This window comes from Columba livia, chromosome 4, assembly GCF_036013475.1.
Source record: "Columba livia isolate bColLiv1 breed racing homer chromosome 4, bColLiv1.pat.W.v2, whole genome shotgun sequence".
Taxonomy (NCBI): domain Eukaryota; kingdom Metazoa; phylum Chordata; class Aves; order Columbiformes; family Columbidae; genus Columba; species Columba livia.
The window spans coordinates 70,840,412-70,865,374 of record NC_088605.1 but is presented as its reverse complement, the minus strand read 5'-3'; the positions used below and the strand labels follow the sequence as shown (position 1 = coordinate 70,865,374).

The following is a 24,963-nucleotide window of genomic DNA, read 5'->3' as shown; positions in this document are numbered from 1 at the left end:
AAAGAGGTCCCAGCACAACGCACACTGCAGGATAAAGGCCTCTCTACAGTGAAGAAGGAACATCTGGACGACCTTGTTCACCGCCATTAGAGTAATTTGCCAGCAGATCTGCTCCATTCATGCCAGTCTCAGAGAGATGCTTTCCAGAGGAAGATACGAGAGAGGAAACAAAACCTAGAATGGGGTTTGCTGAAGAAACGTCTAAGTGTTGGCGATGGGTGAGTGCAGAGGACATGCACTTACCCCAGGGAGTGATGGACCTTGGAGCACAGAGGCAAAGGAGGGGTGAGCCTTGTCAAACAGAACCAGCCGCTTCATTCCTTTGCACTATGATCCATCCAGACCAACCATACTGCTACCCTAGGCTTTCTGTTCAAGCTTTTCCAACTTTAGCCTTATGCAGTTATAATTAAAAGGGCTTGCCAGTGCTTTAACCAGCTCAGAAACCAGAAGGTATGTAAAGTGATTCATGTCCTGCTTCAAATTGTATTTTGTCTTCATATACGACCTACTCAGGCTCCAAAGATGCTTCTCAAAATTCAAAAGATAGGTCCAAGTCCTTAGAGCCACTGCACACCCCTAACACCCTACAGCCTTTTGGTTTTCCACCTTGTAAGGTATCAAGAAATATTTCTAAGATGGAAGTAAAATAACAAATGTCTCACCTGTGGAGTTTGTTTACCTCCATGTTAGGCATCATAATAGTATTGCATCCTAATTTAAATGGCGATTACAGTATAAAATCCTGTCCCAGTCTTTCCTGAAGCAAGTCCACTTCCGAAAGAACAGTGTTTATCCCTCCAAACTACTAGTTAACAACCTCATCTTAGGATGGTCTTATGTTAATGATGCATACATTAAGGCTAAGTCAAGAAGCCATATACTGCCATTGATGTCTGCATAAGCAAACCTATCCTGTCATCCTGATATGAAGCAGAAAAGCCTTCTTGTATGGCCCTTAGCTGCTCTGTTTTATCAGTAAAGGTCCCCTGCAAAATTCAAGTGAATTAAGCAAGTGAATTTCCTGAAGACAAAACCACATAATTTAACCTGAAACTTGGAGGAATCTTCAGCAGCATTTTCAGGAAAAGCCTGACACGGCACAGACCTCGGCAGGCACAGCTCTGTTTCATTTCCAGAAATGTTCCCTGGCCACAAGCAGATCGCTCTCCTCCTTTACTTTCATGTGAATCGAAGGTATTAAGTCATCAGTTCCCTGAGAGAAGGTGAAACCAGACCAAAAAGCATGTGCACACAGATCATGATGTCTCTTTAGCTGTATGGCAGCAGCATAAAACTGATGGTCTCCTCCTCTGAACCCGGGAAGTGGGAGCCTGGCCTTACAGGAGTCCCAGCTGGCAACCTCTGCAGCACATTAGATTGCCAGGGAGATTTTAATAAAACTGCTTAGCATTTATATAGTACCTGACATCTTCAATGCACCTGGCAAACATTAGCTAAGTCATCAAAGCACCTCATGAGGGCATTTCAGCATTATTACCCCCCCACTTGCCTGGTCTTTCCCTGCTGGGGAAACTGAGGCCTAGAAAAGGTTATGTAATGTTCCCAAGGTCATGTCATGAAGCACAAGAGAGCAAAGAAGATGCAGGAGTCCTGGTTCCTAGTCACATTATTTAATCTAAACTGCATTTCACCTGGGTTATTTGGGTATTATATACACTCAGGTAACACCTCCTCCATCCTCTTTTACCAGTTTGCCCTATTCTGATGCCAATTTTCTTCTGGAACATGGACGAAATGGGAAGTATCCAATGCTTTCTGCCCAAGGATATCTATGTAGTCTTTCTCCTGAAACATGAGTGACACTAGGCACCCCTCAAGAGCTAATGAGCTCACCTGCAGAAGAACAGAGGTAGACATGCACACACTTAAATAGTCATTTTAATTATACTGCCCTTAAAACCCCACAGACTAGTCACTGGAGGATCCTAAGCAAGTCCCTGGCTGAGAGCCACCTAGGATCTGGGAACATTCTGCCTTGCAAACATAGGCACCAAAGCCTGGACCCAGAGACACATCGTCACATGAAGGTAGTATGCAGAAATCCTCACTTTGGAGATACTGGGATGACGGAACCTGAGGGGGCAGGCAGCACCACCAAGGGAGGGTGCGTGGGCAACGGGAAAGTTGAGGGCAGGTGGAGAGAGGGACCATGGGTGCAGCAGAAAGGGCAAGACTGGGCAGCAGGCGAGGGTGACCAGGGACAGTGCAGCAGCAAGGCGTGGGTGAGGACAGGCAAGGTGTGAACAGAAGATCCGTGCAGGTGGATGAAGCCAGGATGAGGACTGGGAGGAAGGTGTGGGTGGGAGTGATGGAGAGGATGAGGCCTGAGAGGAAGGTGTGGGTGGGAGTGATGGAGAGGGGGATCCCCACCCTGAGGGTGGCCCGGAACACCCCTCAGGAGGGGACAGGGGCAACTTGGGTGTTCCCTCCAGCCCTGCCTCCGCACTGCTGGCCAAGGCCCGGGAAGCATCATGGACCGTGCCCAGGATGCAGGACCGGGGATGCCCCCAGGGAAGTGTGGGGCATCGAACAGGCTCCTGGCACAGCACTCTCCTTCGGCGGGCAAGGCTGTGTGCGTGCGTGTGTCCGTGTGCGTGTCCGTGAGGCTCCGTCTCGCCACGGCCCGGGAAGCCCCGCCGGGTCTCTGCGCAGCCCCATGGCACGGCCGCTCCCGCCGCACCTCGGCTCGCCCCGGCTCCCCGGCCGCACGCACACGCCGGGAAAGTTAATAGGCGCATGGCTGCAAATGAAGTTTTATTAGGAGCTGGGGGAGGGGAGGGGGAAAGGAAAAGGAAATCCGCGGGGAACGCGGGCACAAGCGCAACTTGTTTTGCCGGGCGTGCTGCGCGGGGAGCGGGAAGGACGGGCAAGGATGGAGGCAGGGGAGGCTGCAGGCAGAGCCGGGGCACGTGTGCGGCTCCGCGCTGCCGGGCCGGCCGGAGGGCCGGGGCACGGCGGGAGGGGGCGGCAGCGGGGCTCGGGGCCCGCACGGCGCCGCCGGTGGGATGCCCCGGCCTTGCGTAACCCGGCGGGCGGGCGGCGGGGCGGCCCCCACCCAGGCGCGCAGGTAGCGCCGGCGGCAGCGCCCGTGTGCCCGCGCACGGCAGCGCAGAGCCGCGCCGCACCGTGCCGGCTGGGCGCACACAGCGCGCACCCGGATGGGCTCAGCGCCTCCCCGCCAATGCGGACGGCGGGGCCCGGGGGCGGCACTCACCAGTTCTCCTGCATCCACTGGATGGCCGCATGCTCGTTGAACTGCTTCTCGAATTCGTATTCCTGCAAAGTCAACACTGACATGTTCATTGGCGCGGTGGCTGCGGAGCCGCTCCGCGCGCCGAAATGCTGCCTGCCGCCGCCTCGGGAGCCGGGCCCCTGCGCGCCCGCCGCCGGAGAGCCCCCGCCTTTGGCCTGGCCCGCCCCGCCTCAGCGGTACCCCGGGTTTAGCATAGCTCCGCTCCCCTCCGCGCCTCTCCTCCCGGGCCCGCCGGTCTCCTCCTCTTCTGCGGCCGCCGCGCAGCGCCCGGGGGCGGCGCGGTCTTAGTGCCCGCCCGCCGCCGCCGCGCCGCCGCCCGGGACACCCGCCCCCCCGCCGCCGCCCCTCGCACACCCCCCCGCCGCTGCCGCTCGCACACCCCCCCGCCGCTCCGCACCGGGGCTGCGTTCCGGCCTGGCACGGAGGAAAGCCCCCCCCCGCCAAGGCTGCCTGAAATAGCTACAAAAATAGGAAGCCCCCACTCCTGTGTTGAGTTGCTACCGCAGCGCCCTGCGCGCCCTCCTTGGCCACCCGGGAAATGAAGGAGCAAAAGCTGAGGTTTGGCCAGAAAAGCAAACGCGTACACCTTATCTCCCCCAAATCTCTACCTCCCCTCGTCCTTTTTGTATTAAAGTCGATATGCACTTGCTGTGACTGACACCCCACTCCCATTTCACACCCCGCCCCCCGTAGTGTGTGGACCCCGCGTTCCCACTGTCCAGCTGTGCCCGGCCATGCCCAGCGTGCTGCAGGGCCACAGGGCTGCACTTAGGTGTCCCCACGGGGGACACACTGTCCTGCAGACATGCAGCCCCAGACTCCTCACTGTGCACAAAAACACTTGCGTGTTATCACATGGATGGGGCTGGTGGAGCATGGGGCAGAGACCCTGAGTGTAACCATCACCTGCTCAGCTTCTCACACAGCTGGGGCACACGGTGTTTACGTATCCTTAATTTTGTCTTCCTGTGTCATCTGCCACATGCCGATGCCTCCAGCTGAGCTCCTATGATTCCGACAACACCCTGCACGTGCTTCACAGTACAAGCTGGGCTAAAATAGTGGTCCCAGCCCCCACTGAGCTTGCAGTCTGAAGGCAGGAGGAGAACAGCCATCGTGTCAAGAAAGTGAGAAGGTGCAGCTCAGGTCAGCGTGCTCTTGACTCTCATGGACTTCAGTTCTCTTTGACATGGAATTGTGTAACGTCATTAAGCTCAGGCACTGAGGGGAAAAAAAAAAAAAAAAGAGTTCTGAAACATCAAGAGCTAACCAGTCTGATGTACCTGTCTGCATTTTGAGTATCATGCTCTTTAGAGTCATGTTTTTCAGCCTTTTTCTTTTTTTTTCCCCTGACAATTAGAACTTTTCCCTTTTCATAATGAGGCCTGAGCTTCTCACACTGTCATCTGACTGAGGGTTTTAAGCAAAACACTGAACGTCACACTGCTCGCACTGAAGATGCAAGGCAGTGCTAAATTATTATTTATATTACTATTATACCCAGAGGCCCTCAACAGACCAAGGTCCCATAGTCCTTTTCTCAAAGAGATTACTGATTAGATAGATAAGACAAAGGGGAAGAGAAACAGTCCTAGCCTTGCTTTCCAGATGGAGAAGCACAGACAGCTGCAGGGGTTTTCAAAACTGCTTCCCATCAGCTTTCCACGGCCACTGAATGGGCCAGTGGGGTAATGTTTGGGCAAAGCTGACTGCATTTGCACTCCCGCTCCAAAGATCTGCCCCTAAAGGTGCATGTTAGTTTACCATGTCTCCACCGGCAGGCAGTTTCAGTGGATGGGGACCTGAAGGTAGACGGGGGATGATGGATGGAGAAGTCTCCTGCACAGCCATAGATGACATTGTGTGGCTGGATGAAGCACGGGGTGAAGGGCTCCTCACAGCTGCAATGCTTGGGCTTTGAGCCAGGAGGCTGCTCCTTGCCATCATGCAGGAGGATAATGCTGCCCCATGGCAGATACTGGCCTGTGGCCCCTGCTCCTCTGCCAGACACCTCCTGCAGGATTATATAGGGATGTGCCACCTCCAGCTGCAATATCTCCTGGCGGTGCCCTCACCACAGTGTGTGTCCATCCTTGTTCCATTGCTCCACTTGCTTCAGGTGAAGCCGCTCATCCATCTGAACAATATCTTCAACACATATAGATGTGGAGAAATTCATTTGGGACACAACAAATGCTGGTGTATGTCAAATCTCTTTGGCTGAAAATTACTAGGAAATAAACAGAAACCTGGGCCCCGATTTTGAGAGAGTATTTGTGTATCTTGTACATTTCCTCCCCTGAACGACAAAATATTTTTTCTGTCTTAAAAGTGGTGTTGTTACAGAGAGGAACCTACCAGAAATTTTATTTTTTTGGAAAAAAAAAAAACACCCCTTTTTCTGCAGCTCCAAACTGTTTCCTGCTATAAACTTGAGTGTCTTACTGACTTATTCCATCTGAATATTTCTTCAGTATCTGGTGGGTTGAAGTTTATGGCTTGTGGGTTTTTTTCTCCCAGAAAATGGTTGTCCAGAACAGAAGTCCCCAAATGTGAAGTTTCCAGAATGCATGGATAGATTTTAGAAACCCCAAAGTGGCAGATTAGCCAGAAGGTTCAAGACCTGCTCCCTTACACCGGCGCCTTCCTAAAGTCAGTGCCAGAGCTGGTGGGGTGCACAGGATGGAGCTGAAGGTTATAAAATGCTACGGTAAGGGTTTATCTAGGGTTAAGACAGCCACGGGGCTTCAGATGAGGTTGAGTTTCTCCCAGGGTTTCTGTCTGGAAATATGTACTTTGGGAGCTCAGCTGCTCTCCCAACCCACAAAGCATCCATGTGGCACTTGTTCAGGAGTGCTGGCCATGCAAGGCATCATGTAGAATATAAGTCACAGCAATGCCTGAAAAACAGCTGTAACTGTTTCAGAAAATACAGTAACAGCCTCAAAATGCTAAATCCTAGTGGGATTTGCATGAGTCCTAAAAGCTCACCAGGGATTTCTGCAGGTTTTCTATAGCTCACAGGACTTCTGCATAGGTTAAACAATCTGCAATGAATCTTTCTTTCCTTCCTGTCCCAGTCTCATGGGGGCTGCCTGAAAATTCTCCCTAGTATGTGACTATCTGCAAGTTAATCCCAAAGCTCAGGGTCACTTAGAAAATCTGCATCGACAATAGGAGAACATATAAAATCTTCTTGGCCTTGAGGACGTTGTAAGCCCTGCTTCTATTTGCTTATATCAATTGCAGTCAAGAACAGTAAACAAAAATATGCAGTCTGTTTTAAGGGGACATAACTTTTATGTAACTGTTTTCAAAGTAATTTAATTAATTCTCACATAAAAGCAGGAACTTGAAGTCAAAGTTGTAAATACCTTTCAGGAGGAAAGATGTAGGAGAATGATGTAGTCTCAGGAGACAGGGAATACAACCTTAGCTCCTCTGTGCACATGCTTGTGCGTACCTTTGTACTTTTTCCTATGGGATGCTCATTGCTTTCAGTAAGTGGATAGTTATTGAGCATTACTTTTTATTCCCCTTATTTAGCACATCTCCTAAAGCTGTATAGAAGGCATAGCAGCTAAATGCTGCATTTTATACCAGATAGATGTTAATGCCGTTTCCATTTTAACTAGGACCCTTTGGTTGAATAATGCAAGCGTATTCATTCAGGATTTACAAAGAACTGTCTAATCAGGTTGAGCACCTTATCATTATCATTCCTGTTACTAAGCAAATACGTTTTCCTCCCTGTCACAGTGTGAATTTATTACAAAAACTATTATGCTTCTATTGCTGTAAGGAGTAATTTTCAATAGTTTGTCGTACTGATGTATAGCTAAGTCTCATCTAAACTCTTAGCAGCTGCTGGGAAATCAGATGCTATATTGCTGACAAGTCAACATAAGGTATAGTAAGTGGCAATGAGAGTTGACATTGTGATTTAAACACAGCATCAATTACTAAAACAAACAAAATCTTGAAGGAGGCCTGTGTGCTTGAAAGCTTTTTTCCAGCTGTATCAATTAGTGCATTAAAGGATTTAATCTTTCTGTCTGTGATTTTGCCATACCTGAGAATAAAGTGGGATACAAACAATTGAAGTCATGGTAAACTGGGTTCTCCTATATACTCCATAATCTAGAAATAAGTAGGTGGATAAGATAATGGGAGTTAGTATCAAGAATGAATAAAGGACCTCCCTAGGACTACTAGCTGGTCCTGACTGGTCCTAACAAAAATAAAAGTTTCATCAAGTGCCAGGGAATAAACAAAAATGGCCAAGGGATGTTTATGGGCAGCCTAAGTCTACCTTGCAAGTCAGGCCTGTAAATCAGGTTAGTCTGTGCCGCTGTGTGACGCCTGCAGTCCAGCACGGACAGCTGGGAAGCTACTTGGATGGATACTGTGGGAAGCCTAAGCAAACACTACAAACATGTTGTTGTAGTCAGGAAGTGTCAGCTCATAGAAAATCAATAGTAAACACTAATCAGAATTAAAATATTATAAGGGAATTTAAAGCAGAAATATTGCATCATATTTCAGGTCTATAAAATAAACTGTGTCTCAGATGTACATCCATCGTCGTGCTACAGACCCAAGGGACTCCAGCTTGATCATGCAGTTAAAAATCACTCGTGTGCTCTGAAACCACCTAGATCCAAGCTCTTCTATCATGTTTTTAATTCAGCTCATGCCAGTTGCCACAGAAATGATGATGGGCAGGAGCAAGGTGCAGAGTGCATGGCAGGGGCCAGGTCCCGGCTGCAGCCCTTGTGGGGAGCTTGGGGTAAATCTGCCCCTCCGCATTGTCAGGACCATGGCTTAGATTGGCTTGATAAAAGCTCCCTGTGGTTGTAACTGTTGTAATTATTTCTTTGTCTTCACATGGTTCCTCTCCTCAGCCCCTCTCAGTATTTTCTTCACAGCCATAAGCAGCAGAAGTATTTTTCAGTTAGTGCTGAAGATCTAGGCCATGGTTTGTGGCAAGAAATGGAAAATCTCTGTGGTTTTGAAGCACACGAAGTCTTGTGCACGAAAGGCAATCCACCATCAAGACCTCTCTCATTATAGCCATTTCCATATAAATCACAGAATTTGAATTTCCCATCTTCGCATACACTAGTAGCAGTTCTGAGCATATCTCAGCTGGTATTCATTCATAGGCAAAAGACATGAGAGTTTTTTTACATTATCTGCCAGTACCTCTGCAGACCTGTGGAGTGCTTCATCCTTACAAGCTGGGGAGAGCATAACACCAACAGCACACTTCCTTCCCTACTACCTTGGGTTGGATAATATCAGTAAATCTGAGAGAAAATAAATTTACTTTCATTACTAAGAGGCTTACAAAATAATCTGTTTTTTAAGGGAAGGAGGTGAGATGGAGAAGCAAAAGGCAAAGTGCTCAGACATGGGCACTTCAGTTTGTAGTGCGAGAACTGCACTGAACCGCCTAAGTTTACATGCTGAGGACAGGCTAAATAAAGGTCTATGGCAGAGGTTGGAATAAGAATCGACTCCTATGGTGCTTGTTGTCAATCCCTTTATTTGCTTGACATTATTACATATTACTTTTCATTGAATTAAGTTAAAAATGAAAAAAAGTGGTTGAAATAATGGGGTCTGTGCAATCACATTCTAAAGACTAATATAATTTTACATTGCAGTACAAAAGAGCCACAGAAGCAGAGAGCACTTGCTTCAAGTGATTAGTGATGTTATTACAGGTGTCTATGGGTAGGTATGTGTATATTTAGGGTGATGAGTGGAGAGATACAAAGATAACAAGTGTGTGTACTTCATGCTTAACTTCCTGTACTTTTTTTACTTGGAATTTCTTGAAAGCCTGTCTCTGTGTATTTCATTATGTTGGAAAGCAAGCGAAAAGCTGACAGGCACTTTGATGAAGTGTCCGCAGAGCAAATACTGAGCACCCTGAAAATCTTGTGGTTGGATTTTGCTCTTCACAGTTTCAGCCTCCAGCACAGAGCTTGCCTGCCAACTGTGATTAGGAAAGTGTCATCAAGCAGGTCTGCCTGGACTCTTCTCCTGCTTCTGCTCTGTGCAGGTTTAGCTGCTTTCAGAGCCAGCACAATTGATGTTGCTATCTCTCCTGAACAAATTAGTTCACTTCCTTCTTTAAAATAAACTTGGTACTGCGACAGTGGTATTGCCAAATGGCTCGCAGCCTCTACCCCAACTGTCACAGCTTGCAGTACATACAGATCGTGATTTTGCTGCAGGGTTTTGTCCTGTATCTTGCAGTGGCTCTGGAAAGTCCTGCTGACCTCAGCAGGGATCAGATTTGGTGGCACAGTTGCTGTGTGAAGCAAAGGAAGCAGCGGTGGGATTTAGAAATGGTACTCAGCCCATTCTCTGCCACTCACGTCCACTTTGAGGATGGCAGCCGTCATTTGGGCTCCTTCAGCAGGAATGCAATAACAGGATTAATTCCTGTTAATTGTTGCTTAACTATTATGGTTAAGATTATTATTACTTACAACTGTCATTAGATCAAAAGTGAATGTGCTACTCAAATCCCATGCAGAGGCTATTAAAATGAAGGACAGGACTCAGTCATCAGTTATGCTGCGTAATCTCCCTGGTGCTGACGAGTTCATACAGGTGTGCACAAAGGCTCCCTGATTAGAACAGGGAAAAAGAAGGTCTCGCTGTTCCAGGTAACAATGTGTCATTTAACCAGACAAATATTGATTGTATTCTATTTTAGGGATTTACCAAGAAAAAAACCCCAAATGATGCCTAGGCTTGTTCTTCAAAACTGAAAATGGGAAAAGATTGCTGAGCTTTCCTCTTATTCTTTCCCTTCGTTAGTTGGACTAGTGCAGCAGTCAGTGATGAAAGGGGTACAATAGCTGAATAAATCTTTATAGTCACCTCTTCTAAAATCTTTGGCTTTACATAGCAAAGTCACTTCCTCTGTGCCATCTGGAATCTGTACAAAAATAGTCCATAAAAGAACTTTACTTTGCAATTTAGAGTTGCATGCACTTTAGAGTACAAGGAAGACAAGTCGTACAGAATAGTTGCACAGTTGCACAGAGAATCTGTTTTTAAAGGGCTGTCTTTAATTTTTAAACACATCTTTTAACATCTCCTGGACCACACTGGTATTTTTTGTCCTTAGAAGCACGGGTTAGCATTAGATTGAATATATGAAGAAATAAGAACAAATTAAGATGATAATAAAACTTCCAGGATTTTTGTAGGAAGTCAGTAGGGTCAAGGAGAAGCTTTTGTGCACAGCTGTACATTCAATCTGCTGTTACTATCTCAGAGGTATGGGGAAGTCTGTGGGTAGGCTCTGCCACTGCTACTCAAGGCCAGGAGTACCCAGTCTCCCAGGCGGCTTTGTCAGTGTAGCTGGAGCAATGTTGTATCAACCTTAGTCACTTCAGTTTCAACCCATTTTCAGAGAGATGGGTGCCTGGTACTGCCATTTGAGATGCTCTCCAGTTTTCTATAGCAGCTCTTCCCCTAAATCCTATGTCCTACCTGCTGGCCCCAGGGATGTGCTGGGTACCCTAGCCCATGGAAGCAAACACCTGCAGTTGGGGACACGACCATGCCTGTGTGCCAGGAGCTGTTTGTGTTCCAACAGAGGAGCTGGAGGAATGACTCTTCTGGAGACTGCCAGTCTTTTGGAGGATTAATGCTATTTAGGGAGTGTTCCAGAATAACAGGTCATCCTGCTCTCTGTGCTCCAACTGATTGCCACACCAGCAGGCAGAGGCTGCCTGGGTGGAAGGGCTGAGCCAGTCTGGTTGCCACAGAAGGGAAGGGGAGTTTCTACTCTCCTACTGGTCATGCACTCCCCCTGCCTACCCACCCCTGGCACTCCCCTGACCCTTCCATCAGCTAATTCAGCTCACTACAATGAGTGGGTAAGTTATCTAGAAAACAAAGAAAGTAAACAGCTTGTGTGGTGATAGTGAATTGCACCGGCTCCCTGAAGGGTCAGGTCTGGCTGCTGGAGGGGGTGAGTAACGTGGCTGGTAGTGGAGCTGGCACTGGGCTGCCCCTTGTGCTCTCTCAAAGGGGCCAAGCCAGCCAGGGGGTTGCACTGGGTGGCTCTTGCCACAGTGTCCTTGGCCCAGGGGCTGCAGGATGGGCTGGGGAAGGAAGACCACCTGCTAAGTATGGCAAGGGTGCTAAAATTTGAAGTGTTAATTCTCTTTGGGTTTTGTATATTCCTGAGCAGACAGGTGATTTCTCAGTTTTGGCTATCTGCTTGGGGTTTTTTTCTTGTTTTACTGCTTCAGTGGTGACCTATCTACCAATCTGTAAGCTGGGAAATGCATATTGCTACAACCAGGTGTTGTCCAAGGATAAGCCTGCAGCAGTGCAAGCTCACGGCAGAAACAACTTCTCACTAACAGGAGCAGAGAGCTTGAAACAGATTAGCCCTGGGCCAGCTATTCTGGCCAGAAAGAGGCAAGTTTAAGTTTGCTTGGCTTGGGTGACTTGCATACAATGTGGCAGAGGACTCATTGTGAGTGATCCTGGTTTGGAAGTTAGACATTTCAGAGTTCTGGTACTAGAGGTTAAGCCATAAGTTATCACTTGAATGCATGGCAGGGTGTGAATATATCTGTTTAAGTATTATTTAATATGAAAAAAAAGGTAATGAAGTCTGGAACTATGATCTTTTTTCAGCATTTTAAATTGTGCAGATGTTGGGAAAGGGATAAGAATTACCTTCCCATAGGAAGATACAGAAATATACCGCTGTTTCTGATCCTATACTCCTTTTCCCAGTCGTTTCCCTCTCCATTTTCAAGGACAACCCAAAGAAGAGAGGTGAGTTTTCCTGCATGCTTATATAATTATTGAATTAATGTTTGAATATGCAAAGATAAAATTTGACCCCTGGTCACCATGAGGACCTGACCAAAGGAAGATTCTTTGCATTTCCATCCAGGGCTTTTCATTTAGCTTCCATAACAAGAACAGTGAATCAATGTATTTCTTATCTGAGCACCTCATCTGTTCAAACCATCATCCAGGAGACAGATTTCATCACTTGCTTCATATGTGTATAACTTGTGTCACCAGAAACTCGTGGCTTGGGCTTCACAGGTCGAATTGCTTATTTTAATTACAGGAATCAACAGAATATTTGTTGGACTTTAGTCAGGCCCCAGAAGCAGACACACACAAAGATAGTTTATGGTTATAGCACTGTGAACTTAAAAGATTTTTATTCATTGAGCCTAAACGAGTCACTGACAGAGTTTCCAAGATGCTGCTGACAAGTCACTTCTCTGCTTCAGTTTTTCTCTGAAGAACAAAACTAACAACTCTTCCATCACAGCAGATACAGCAAGACTAAATTCATTATTGAGAGTTAAAAGTTTGGAGAGCCTTAGAATAAAATTTTATTTCACATAAAAAGCATAATTATTGTTTTGCTTATCTGCTACATACGCTGTCCACAAAATTAAAATGTGTCATATTCATACTGTTAATAATATAAATGCTTGCCTGTGATTTGTGGTCATCAGTGAAGAAAGATCTAGATGCCATAGCTTTGTAGCTAGGTGTTAATTACTGTCATGTTATATAATATGAGGATTGCACTTGCCATGACAGTCTACTGAGACAAATAGAGAAAACTCAAGTGTGCTTTTAATTATGCTGCAGAGGGAGAGCCCTGACTGAGGAGAATGCAGAGCTAAAAGGAGCAATGGGAGGCATCATAGGAAGAAGGGCTCCCTGAGCTCTCCCTCGCACAAGAAGGGCACATATACTGATTTGTACCTCCCTGAAGGGTGTATATTGGTTCTCCCTGCACATGTTGGCTCAAAAGGAGCCTCTGTTTTGGCCCCTATTAAGTGCTGCACAGGCTGATGGAAAGGAAAGGGACCAGGGCAGTCCCATACCAGAGGAGAAAGGTCCCAGTGCCCTCCCTCTCAGTCCCACAGCTCACAGGGGTATTAAGTGTAACAACTACAAAAAAATATCGTTTTACAAGTTAGAGCTGCCTGGCCAGCAGGCAGCCTCAAAATTAGCAGAAGTGTTTTGTAAATAAGGGACAAGAGTATCACATAGGTGGGAAGAAATTGTACCCCGCACTTGTTACCTCAAGGAAACCTGCCTGATGCACATATCCAGCATAAGATCAAATGCAATGCTGCAAAAAAAAGACTTGTTCTGGCTGTGCTAGCTTCCTCTCACCTGCCCAGGCCACAAGAACACGTGCTCAGGTGCCAAAAGCAGATGCTGTACTTCTTTTGAAAGTGGCAGGGGCCCGTGTGTTTTTAAAGGAGAACCTCAGCTACTTTTAGGAGGCAGCTGGGGTCGGCAGGAGCCAGCCCTGCTACCTGCTGGGGGACACCTGCTCCCTGGAGCATCCACCTGCTCCTGCCCCTGCTCCCCACTTCTGCTGGGTAGCTGTGCCCTCTGGTGGAGCCGGTGTTTTGGGCATTTCAGGGTAAGGACCAGACCCAAAACCAGGCTTGGACAAAAGTGCCAGTCAGTGCTAAACTCCCAGTGAGCCATCCACAGCCCCACTCCCCTCCCTCCGGCATCTGCCCCTTCGGGCTGAGGAGGCTGTGCTTCCCCAGGCTGCTGCGTCAGGGACAGGACTGGTGGTGGCTCTGCCACGGGTGACCAAGTGACTTGGTTGTGATGGTGTCACTGCTGGATGCGGGACAGTCACTGTATAAAAACCCCAGCAGCCGCAGGGGCAAGCACCTGAGCTCCCGCACCCTGCTCCCAGGTGAGTTTTAGGCACAGAGTGCAGAAACACTCCTTGTTGGTCCCTCTCTGCTCCACTGGGGGTTTAATTTGTTCCTGTAGTCTGTACAGCAATTTCCAGCCTGCTAACAGGCTTTCTTCCCCGGTGTCCACTCCATCTCCCTCCTGAGCTGAACAAAGGGAAGGCAAGCACCACTTCTGGGAGGGGGAAACCCTGATATGTGGGTCTTACTGCTGAACTAGCTTGTAGTGTTGCTTCCTCCTTGATTTGGCAGAGACAATCAAGACTGTTGTACCAAAAGGTAACTGGAGTTTGGCACTGTAAGACAGGGACTGTGGGAGGCTTTTGTCAAGGCTTCCCTAGATGTCTGAGCTGTGCTGAGTTCATTTCTCAGTACCATCTTTTGTACTCTCCTGAGTATTGTTGGGCACTTGCAAGCTATTTCATTCTGTGAAGGGAAACTCAGCTCATACAGAGTTAAACAAAGCAGATACAGCAAATATGATGCTCTGCCTATGCAGCTTATTATTGATAAACCTTAGGGGAATGAACCTAGTGAAATGTATTCTACTGAAGCATGTCCTGCACTGGAAAATGCTTAGGTAGGAAGGGTGGTACAAGATGGATGAAGGTGCTTCATTTGCTAATAAGAGACAGATTTGGTTAAGGGCCAGAATTACTGGGGCAGGTTTTAACTGAGGGTTAACCACTTTAGCTGTGTGGTGGCCAATGCAGGTGGGGCAGTTGGCACCAGCTGGTCTAAGTCTGCTATGAACTCTGTCACAGCTTGTTCCTCTGCTGACAGCAATGTAGGGAAAGACTCTGTTTCACCTCTTGCAAACATCTCAATTAATGTTTTCGTTAAATGCTTTTGCAAAGCCTTCCTAGAGACCAAAATAAATAGTAAAACATGTTACTGGCTTGCTCTCTCTGAGATGCCTTTATTGATGCACATGATCTGCATTTTGGGAATAGTTTCTGCGCTTACATACAAGAAGGGGTGTGGGATCACCTTGGATTTGCCTTAGAATAGCTAGGCATTTTCAAGGGGAGACTCTTTGGTAGGAAAATTGTGCTCCATGAGAGTTGATATTAATGCACACACACAGTTACCATGGTCTACACATAGTGATGGGAGAGATTTTGATCCAATTGCAGAATGATACTGGAAAATCCTCCTGTATTAATAGCATTCTGGCACCTATAAATGAAAACTTCTAGACTGACTTGACGTGGACAGTCTAAAGTGTCCCCTCAAGAGCCCTGAAGCTGGTGCTACATGTGTCTGTGCTGCAGTTGGTGCCCAGATAAATGGACCTTGCAGCATATCAGACCCACAGCTTATGTAGGTCACAGTCACTGCTTCACTCGAATGCATGGGAAACACAAAGATATTTTTTCCACATTTGTTCTTCAGTCCTCTGATAAACGCACTCTTTTAGGATTTTTTTCCTAGTGGTTTTCTTCTACAGACTTTCTAGTTTTCATTTCATTTCTCAATTTAGTGACCTACAATCTGTCACCTCTCGATACACCCAAAACTAGTAAGCCTTGATTTTGGAATAGTTGAGGGACTAAAGATGACAAACAGCACTGCACACTGCACAGAATAAATTATTACTCCAAAAATTTAATAAAATAAAATACCAAACAGAGCAGAAAGAAATCACATCTTTCTACCCATCTGCACACACATGCCCCAGAACCTTTCAACGGCTCTTGGCATTTTGTACTTCTACACCACAAATTTTTCTAAGCATATTGGCCTAAATACATCCTTGCTGTAACTCCAGTGACATTAATGACTGGCTTTCACGAGGGCTGCACTTAACCTCAAAGGCCCGATGCACTTGTTGGGATCAGCACTGCTTGGAGGAAATCCTTATCATTTTCAAATCTTGGGCAAGGCGGTCACACTGGCTGTGAGACTGTACTTTTGATTTGTATCGCCTGGCCGGACACTTGGAAATTTCATGTGAAACGCTGCACCCAAGTGCATTTAGAATAAAGGTCTGAATTTCCATAAAAGCTCCTAGGCTTTATCTGTTGGCCCTTACTCTTGTGATGGCCAGGGAGACAACCTGGAGTCAAACCAAGCTGCTTTTGAAATCAATGGCAAAACTCTTCTCATCTGTGTTTTCTCTACAGGGGACCATGTGCTCTGAACTAGAAGGCAAAGATCGGGGACAAAAATACTCTCCGTGAAGAGAGAAAGGAAACCAAAGGAAAAGAGGAATTGTTCTTGGGAGAGTGTTAAAGGACTATATACATTCAACTTTGTTACCATTAATTTTGTGTATAGAAACACTTAATGAAAGAATAATTTTCTGTTCTATGCCTATGTTTTAAACAACCATGCCCCTTACTTTACCACACACCTCATTAAAGGTAAACAAAATTTACCTTTAATGCAAAATAACTCCTGGAAGGTCACCACCCTCTTTTTCTAACAGGACAACCCTCTCTACAAAAAGCTGTGCAGTAGCTCAAGCTGTAGAGAAGACTGAGTCAAAGTACAGTATGATGACAGAAATGCAGGTTTTAGACTTTTATGGTGTATCTGTAGGCCCGGTCATCCTGCTGACCATAATAACTATTGCCTTGCTCCAGCATCTGTCTTCTCACTTTCTTCATATTTTCAGAGCCTGACTGACGAATGGTCACCTGAGTCAGATGTTATGGAACTGAAGCCATCATCTGCTGATTGATATCTCATTTATTCATAAAATTCATAAATAGAAGTGGCATAAGGACCTTAACTGCAGAAGATACTTCAAGAGCAAACCCTGCTTCATCAACTTTAAGCAACCCTTACCACTTAGGTAGAAATATTTCATGGCTCTTCTGCTGAGATTTGTCTAATTTGACAAAAGCAAATGCTAACACTTTTTATACCCATCCGTCTTCACTGAAATCAGATCTTCAAACATGCAATATGTCATTTTTATAACACCTTTTCTTCAACATCTAAAACTATTTCAGATGAGAAATAATTTTCATTTAAATAGAAAGAAATAAAAAATAAAGAGGAGTGCAAATTTATGAGAAGTAGCCTGGTATAGACAAGTGAGATCTACCTAGACTACAGCATGAGCACAGTTGTACCATGAACTTGAATTATTAAACAAACAAACAAACAAGCTAAGGTGGATTTTTTTTTGTTTTTTCTTTGTAGCAAATGCCGTTCAGTGTAACAGCGAATTTGGTCTCAGGTGATCATACATGAATCCGGGTGATCACACATGAGTTCAGCTGAATTAGGTTGGATCCTGTGCTCCCCTCTGCCTCCAATAACGTATTTTAGGACAATCCGAAATTTCATCGCAACACCTTTGGAACCTAGAGGTTCATCTTTTAATTCTGAAAAGGTTTTTCTTTTTGCCCTTCAGCTCAAGAGTAAAATCTAACACGTCAGTTACCAGAAAACCAGAGAAATATTCATTTGCCATTCCATTCTTTTATTTTGCAAAAAAAACCCACCACAAACAAAAAAAAAAAACAACAGCAAAAAAACCCCAAATGACATTGCAGACCCACTTCAGGTTCATTGCTTCTGTTCCTGACCCCTCTCTGGCTGTGGGTTCCCGACGGTGTCACCAGCACCACTCTCCTGCCTCCCCCATCACCTGTGCATGTCCCAGGCCCCTGGTACTACCCTGGATCTTCCAGCCTGCATTGTAGATATTATATTGGGAAGCACTAACCAGCTTTAACCATAGATTTCCTTTCTGGCTCCTCTGCTCTCTCTTGTGTAAAGGAATCCTTTTACTCTTTCTTTCCACATCAGAGTGCTGGGAATATATACTGGCAGAGCCTGCACTGAAATGTTTCAGCTCCCCTGTACACGAATGTACCTGATTAAACCCTCGCGCAGGTACAGCTATAATTTGCGAGGTGTGCGCTGAAGCGTGCAGGCAATGATCCCGGCATCGGATCTGACAAGCAGAACAATGAGGTGCTCTCCTGTGCGGCTCGGCCTCTGCCAACTTCCTCAGCTCTGCTGGAAAAACAGCAACCCAGATTTTACAAAGGAGGGTTTTGCTGCTGAAGGTGCTGGGCTTTTAAGAGCTACATGAAAGCACCTGGGAACTGGCAGAACTGAGGTACCGGTACATTCCTACTGCATTATTATGGGGTACCCAGTCTGGGAGGGTCATAAGGAGCTGCAGAGTGAAGAGGTCGTGGAGGAAACCATGTTTTTCTCCACTGAATGCAGGAGCTGAAGCAAACAATAGCGTCAACGGGCACATAAATTCCTCTTAAGTGCCGAGGGAAGAAAATACATTTTCCAGTTCATTTAGTGATAGCTGGACCCTGTTGGAATTGGTCAGTATTTCCTGCATATCATCTTTTAAGACAAAATGCTCGCTGGCATTTGAATTTTGACAAAAAAAGGGTGGTTTTATTCATTCTGCAAAGGTTTGTGGTTATTATTTTTTATATCAGGCTTCTTCCACACTTGCAAGTGAAATGGACTCCTTCCTCTCATTCCCTTTGCACCAGCAATTCCCCTTTAGTGAGACAGCAAGGTGCCCTTGAGAGCCTCAGACTTCAGGACCAAAGACAAACCATTTGTTTCCAGAAAAGACACACCAAAAGCAGTGTGCATGACAATAGTGGCCTCCAGAAGTGGAAAGGCAAACCAGTTTTCAGCTACAACCCTTCCTTGCAAGTGCAAGTAAAGCCAGTCATGGTGATCTCCAGGAACTGGATGTTCATCTCACCAGATGCCAGCATTATATTTTAACCAACAACGTATAATGGAAAGATTTTCCCTTCTACCATCCCCTAAAATGACCTGAGAAACCTGAAGTTTCATGAGTTACTTCACTGACATTATCAAGGCTCATCAATGGTGAAGCTGAGCTGTTATTTTTATATTCCTGTAATGGAAGCTGGTCACTGTTTTAAGTCCTCCTGCTTCCTGTACGCTGCACTGTGCAATAACTGCTGTGTGTGACTTTGTAAGGGACGATCAGTGTGTTACTGAAATGCTTGTTTTGTTTATAATTTAATTATGGTATTCTGGGAACATTTCCAATTCACTTTCTGTATCTGTTATCTTTGCATTCCCAGGTAATATAGTTAGTTACAGCAATGTCATGAAGAAGAAGAAGATCTCAGTTTCTTGTATTGTTTTCTTGCTATCCTACCTCCAAGCACAAATGGTAGCAATTAAAGGCCTTGGTAGAAATCACAGTCCAAATACCCTCTGTTCCACTTTCTGCTCAATGTGGAGATGGGAGGTCTACACACCACAGCTGCTATTTCAGTACAAATCACACTATTATATACTGGTTTTAGCAACAGCAACAAAACAAAAAGCATAGTATTCTTATTATACAAATACAGTATCCACATAACTTCAGTGATAAGGTGATCAAACCTAACATGTACTAACTAGCATGCTAACTACGGCTGATCCCTGATAAATAATCAAAGTTCAAACCTGCTGCCTCATAGGTGTAGAATACTATTCTTCCGAGTGAGAATTTTGTTTTTTTTTTAATGTATCTAAGTCTCAACATTTGAGTGCCTACTGTATCTACCTGACTGTGCAACCAAGAAACTGGGTTTGCACTCTAAGGCAAAACCAGGATTTTGCTTCTTCCTAATTTCAGTCTGTCCCAGGTCCTAGTAAACATGGAAATGTTTACTGAATGGAAATGATTGGCGAAGGAGGATATTTGCCAAGAAATATGAAGGATGGCAGCACTGCTAAGATTGTAAAAGTCCATGTTCTAGTTTCAGTATCTCTGAATTTTGCACAATCCTCACTTATGCCTTTAATTATTACACTTCAAAAGCAAGCTAGCAAAATGCACAGTGCTTCTCCAGGAGCAATGGGAGCTGTAATCGTGCAGACACAATTTATGCACTTATGCATTTGCAAAAACCTTTCAGTGACTCTGACAGGAGACAGGCACTTGGATTCCATAATGAGGCAGAGGCTGACAAATATGTTTTTCCTTTGGTACCTATCTTGTCTGCTTTATTTGGCTGCTTGGGAATGCACTTGGAAACCCGGTGGCAGAGCACTAGCATGCTGTCTCCTTCACTGCAGTGGTGGATGCCACCAAAACCATTTGCTTTTTGAACTCTAGTGGCAGTGAGGGAAAGTTGGAAGAGGACTCGTGAGGACTGATAAGGTTCATATGCATGATCCTCTGCAAGAATTTTGATTTCTCTTCCTCCCATTTCTCTGCTCTTGTCTGCTTGGGATCTGCCTTCTTTGAGATAGGGGGTATTTTTTCTTAGGCACTCTTATATTACCCAGGATAGTGGGACTTCCATACAGAACTAAAAGAAATAACAACAACAACAACAATAATGACATGATGCTGTCCTAGAAAAAAATCACTGATTTCCCGTGCACCTGAATTCTCCTGCAACAAATACAGTTACTTCCTCCAGAGCTGAATTTGGCCTATTTTGAAAGATACTGAAACAGGAAAATAACCTAATTTCTTGCGGTATGAGCATTCCAGTGGGAAAGTTTGCAGTCATTACCTTTTAAAAATTAGGCTATGAATTTTTCTCTTTGACATTTTCTAATGAAAGTTCATAATCAGTAATTTTAGCCATCTTCTGGTAAGACTAGAACCACTGAGGGGAGGGCAGAGCAGAGCAAACTCTCTTTTTCCACTACAAGTTGCTGAATTAACTGAACTTGAAATGCTTTGCAAATTAGTATCCATGCCAATGAAATTTAGAAAGCAAGCAAGCAAGATCTCTTCATCTCTTCAGCAGGTTTCTTGCCTGTCCCACTTCCCAGTCACTTGGCAGCTCTCTTCCCTGGGGAGAAGGCGCCAGGGAAGCTGGTCTGCCTGGCACACAGATCCCTGGCAGGCAAAATTTTGGGGATTTCCAGGATTGAAGGCTCTCACAGAGTCTGCTCTGCAGGCAACGTTAGTCAAGGGGGAGGATGCCTTCAGTGCTGACATAGGATGCTCAGAATGTTTTGGTTTTCCACCACACTGTGAAATCTCCAAATCCTCAAAGGCACAGAATTGCATTTCTCTGCATAGATTTCTAGTTTTGGACAAGTCACTAATTGCATTAATAAGAGATTTCTGAATGGTGGTCAGAAAGGCAGTTAGAAATATTCTCCAGTGGTAAAAGCTTGGCTTTCACTATGAAAGGTTCCCCTGCTTGTGAACAAACCCTTACATTCAGCATACTGTATTTAAAAACATAAAGTGCTTGTATAAGCCTGACTTTTCCCTCATTTAAAGTTTAATCAACCATAGCAAAACAGATTTCACCTCCATAACAATGACAACAAGATGACGAAATCATTTTATTTTCCCTTGTTTTTTTCTTCTAGTTGCAAAGCTGTTAGCACTGCCTGGACAATAACATACCAGGATTTATTAAATTAATACTAACAAAACCCAATAATTACAGGGAAGTTGCTGAATGAGTAGCAAGACCATGCAAATATTCCGGCTCGTGGAATATACTAGCTGGTACAGAATTTGACTAAAAAAGAGGTACGATAACTTCATCCTGCTGCTGGGCAACCGCTAATTGCGTGCTGTAGTTACAAGCGTGTTTCCTTAGCTAATCTGGAGGGAAGGTACGTAGTGAGAGTGAACTGGAATGTTAACTCAGCGCAACAGGTCTGCCACATCTTTTGGTTCCAAGGACACTTGCATCTTGCAGGTGTGCAGTCGATGGCTGCATAAGCCATCCTGCACCAGCGCAGGTGCATCCGTCTGCTTCAGCAGCTGCAAACCAACCAGCACAGTGGCCCATGGAGCTGTGAATATGACTGTGCTACAGTGGAATCTGTGAATAATGGGTATCATAACTGTCTGTGGCAGATCTGAAAACTGATGAAATTGTGAGTGATGATGCGGTAGAAGTTACTGCTATGGAGGGAGCAGCAATTCAGCACTGTGGTCCCATGACAAACTTGTGGCCTTATCAGTATGTAGGGCAAAGCAGCTGCTGTAATCACAAATGACTGCTTGGGGCTGCTGGGCTTCTGAGGCCTCTGAGAAGACTTGGAATTCACAGGCTGGCCTAGTTTCCCCGTCTACCAGCAAGGTGGAGCTCATAATCCAATGCTTGCCTCAGCAATGGTGGGGAATGTCAGTCCTGAAGCCCCTGAAGTGATGAGGAAACTTCTCCCAATCACTGCTTGCCCCAACCAGGAGATTTCAAGGTGATACATTAGTGATGCTCAACAAGGTGAGGAAGAGCCTGAGCCATGCACTGTGCTGCTAGGGGTCACATTTGTACCAAACCAGCAAAAGAAGGCTGTCTGCAGCCTTCTACGGGAGGAAACAATGCTTCTCCATGCAATTAACATCAACCTCATATCACACGTTCTCCTGCTTTTCCCTCCCTGAAATCAGTTGATGTATCATATCATTTTTTTTTAACTATTGAACATTGTGTGTAGCTTGAAAATATCTACTTCATTTGTTTTTCAGAGCACCTGCTGCATTTTCTCACATATATTATACAGGCATTAGGTGGCAGTATGGACTGGAGACTTCAGCATGGGGCAATGGGAAAGATATTCATATTCCTGATTCCAGTTTTGACACAAAAAGATTCTCTACACTTTCTTTTCTGTCTGAAAAATGGAGGTGTAAGTCAAGATCCACTGACATTCTATGAGGATTAATTAGCTAATGTCTTGACAGAGCTCTGTGCATGAAAAATGAACTCCATGAGGAGAGAAATAGTCAAGTAGAAAATTTTTCTTTGACATCAGTTTAATGTCACACATTTCGTCCTTGGTTCCTGCAGTGACACATTTGATCCATAATTCAACCCATACATTCTCAACTATTCTATTTTTAGATTTCAGAGAGACTCAGGAATTTATAGCTAAATCTAACTTCCCAAACCATAGCCTGACAGGACTGATCAGAGCTAAGCACACAGTAGTTAGTGAAGAGCTGACAAAGTGCTTTCATAAAATCATCACACGTTAAAGAAGGAAAAAGCCTAGTGGGTCATCTAATCCATCTCTCTGCCTCTGAAAAGTTCTTCTTTATTGCACAGTTTTGCTAGTGCAGTACCTAAGATGGTGAAAATGTCATTAGAAGATTTATAGGGAAATCCCTTACTTGACAAACAAGGAAGGCCCAGATTTTCAGATCATTTTCAGCCTCATTTTCCCCCAGTTTCAGCCCATAACTTCCAGCAATGTGCCTCATTCAAATCTGCATCACTTTTCAATGTGCAAAGGGGAGCTGGGCTAAAGCCAGTCAAGTACCAAAATATGCCAAACATACTTTGACCCAAGTCCTGATCAAACTCATTTCAAATACTCTGAAATTTCCTTGTATTACTGATATTTCAACTTGCAGTGGGGTATTTCTCTTCCCAGGAAAGCAGAACATCAGGGCAACTTCACCTGATGCTGTGCCTGGGAAATGGCAGCAGATCTGCCTACAGGTAAAGCCTAGATTCTGAACTTGTGTTTTTACATCTGAAATCCAGAACTAATGCCATCTTTTATGCCACCACGTCACATGGCAGACTCATTTCACTGGCTCTGTGCTCCCATTTTTGCATATTTATCTTTCAACATAGCTGCTCTGAATGAGTTTTCCTTCTTTTGGATTATTTTCATCTTTTCCTCTGCCTCAATGAGTTAATTTACATATTTTCACCGTGAATCTCATACTGTTATTCTATACCCATCTTGTTAGCCTCTACAGCTTGTCTCTTCTATTTCCTCCAGGGCAGTTACTTATACTTTCACATCATCTGCAGTTTCCCTTACTCTCACACAAATGAGGACACCTGCATTAAAAGTGAGCCTAAGACAAACCCCTACCTCATCCATTTTCCTTTTAGGATTCATTTCACCTTCATGTGTTTCTGCAAACGCCTACTCTTCTCAGACCTCCATGCATGGCAGGAAGTTATTTGGCTTATCTTCTACTCTCTTTGCTCCACGCCTTCCTGTGTTATTTGCCCAACAAACCCTTTTCACTTCCAACATTGGATTCCTTTTTCATTTTAGCCCCAAACACTGGAAACTTCTTGTATCTCTCATGTCAGCGGGTGTGCTGCAAGGTGCCTGTTCTCTATGTGCATGTGAGCAGTCGAGAACAATTTTCTCAACATCCAAAGCAGGGTAAAGAATTAATTTTAGGTAAGACCCTAACCCCACGCAGGTATTTGAGTAGTGTGTATGATCATGCAATTTTAACTCACGTGTTGTTCGAGATAGTCTCAGTAGTTTTCTCAGATTCAAAGCTCCTGAGGCCAACAGGGATGACTTGTGAGCTGCACTCCCCCATGTTAACTCTCATTTAAGTGTAACTGTAAGAAAACCAAAATAAAACAAAAAAGTTTTACAAATTGCTACCATAAATTCTAATGAGAGCCTCACTGTTAGATCCCGTGTCCTATTTCCAGTCCCATTTTTCTGGCTTCAAGACTGCAGAGAGCCACCAGCAAAGCTTTCCTCCCCTGTAAGCTCTTATGGACTGCAAATAAGTCACCCTTTCACTTTATTTTTCTAAAATAGATGCCAGCTCCTACATCCAGGATTTTCTACCCATAATAAATATTTTTCAATTTCTTAATTGTTCTCATAGCTCTTTTCTGAACACATTTTAGTTTGCCAACATCCTTCTTGAACTGCGGAGGACAGCATGGGACATAGTATTCCATTAGTGCCCTCTCCAGTGCCAAACACAAATATCATCACTCCATTGCTATTTGAGCCACCTCTGTTTATACATCCAAGGACTGCATTAGCACCACCCTGTCAAGGAGAAGCTTATTACCCAAGCAGCTCAAATTACTTTTCCAGTCTTTTACAGAGTTGCTGCTTTCTGGGACACAGGAAGCTTTCCTCCCCTCATTTTTATTCTAAATTGCACCCAGATCATGTCTTTGTGTAATAAACTTCAGGTGAAGACCAACATTGGTTAGCTTATTCTCAGTTTATCCAGAGAACCAGATTGTTCTCTACGGCATTTAAGCC

The 24,963-nt window shown here is 45.1% G+C and overlaps 1 protein-coding gene and 1 long non-coding RNA gene across 2 annotated transcripts in view; one reads left to right on the top strand and one right to left on the bottom strand.

The window, feature by feature from the left end:
• The window catches only part of ELOVL6 (ELOVL fatty acid elongase 6), a 76,777-nt gene extending 73,248 nt beyond the window's left edge, over positions 1–3,529 (bottom strand). Inside the window, exon 1 of the mRNA XM_065062324.1 lies at positions 3,239–3,529. Within this exon, the coding sequence (XP_064918396.1) occupies positions 3,239–3,327 (89 nt within the window). The 5' untranslated portion in view covers positions 3,328–3,529. The remainder of the gene's footprint in view (positions 1–3,238) is intronic.
• On the top strand, positions 1,885–16,331 carry LOC110356312 (uncharacterized). The gene is made up of 4 exons (XR_002409431.2): positions 1,885–2,051; positions 4,276–11,184; positions 11,957–12,100; positions 16,149–16,331. It is a non-coding gene; the product is annotated as an uncharacterized LOC110356312 (long non-coding RNA).
• Positions 16,332–24,963: the final 8,632 nt, after the last annotated feature.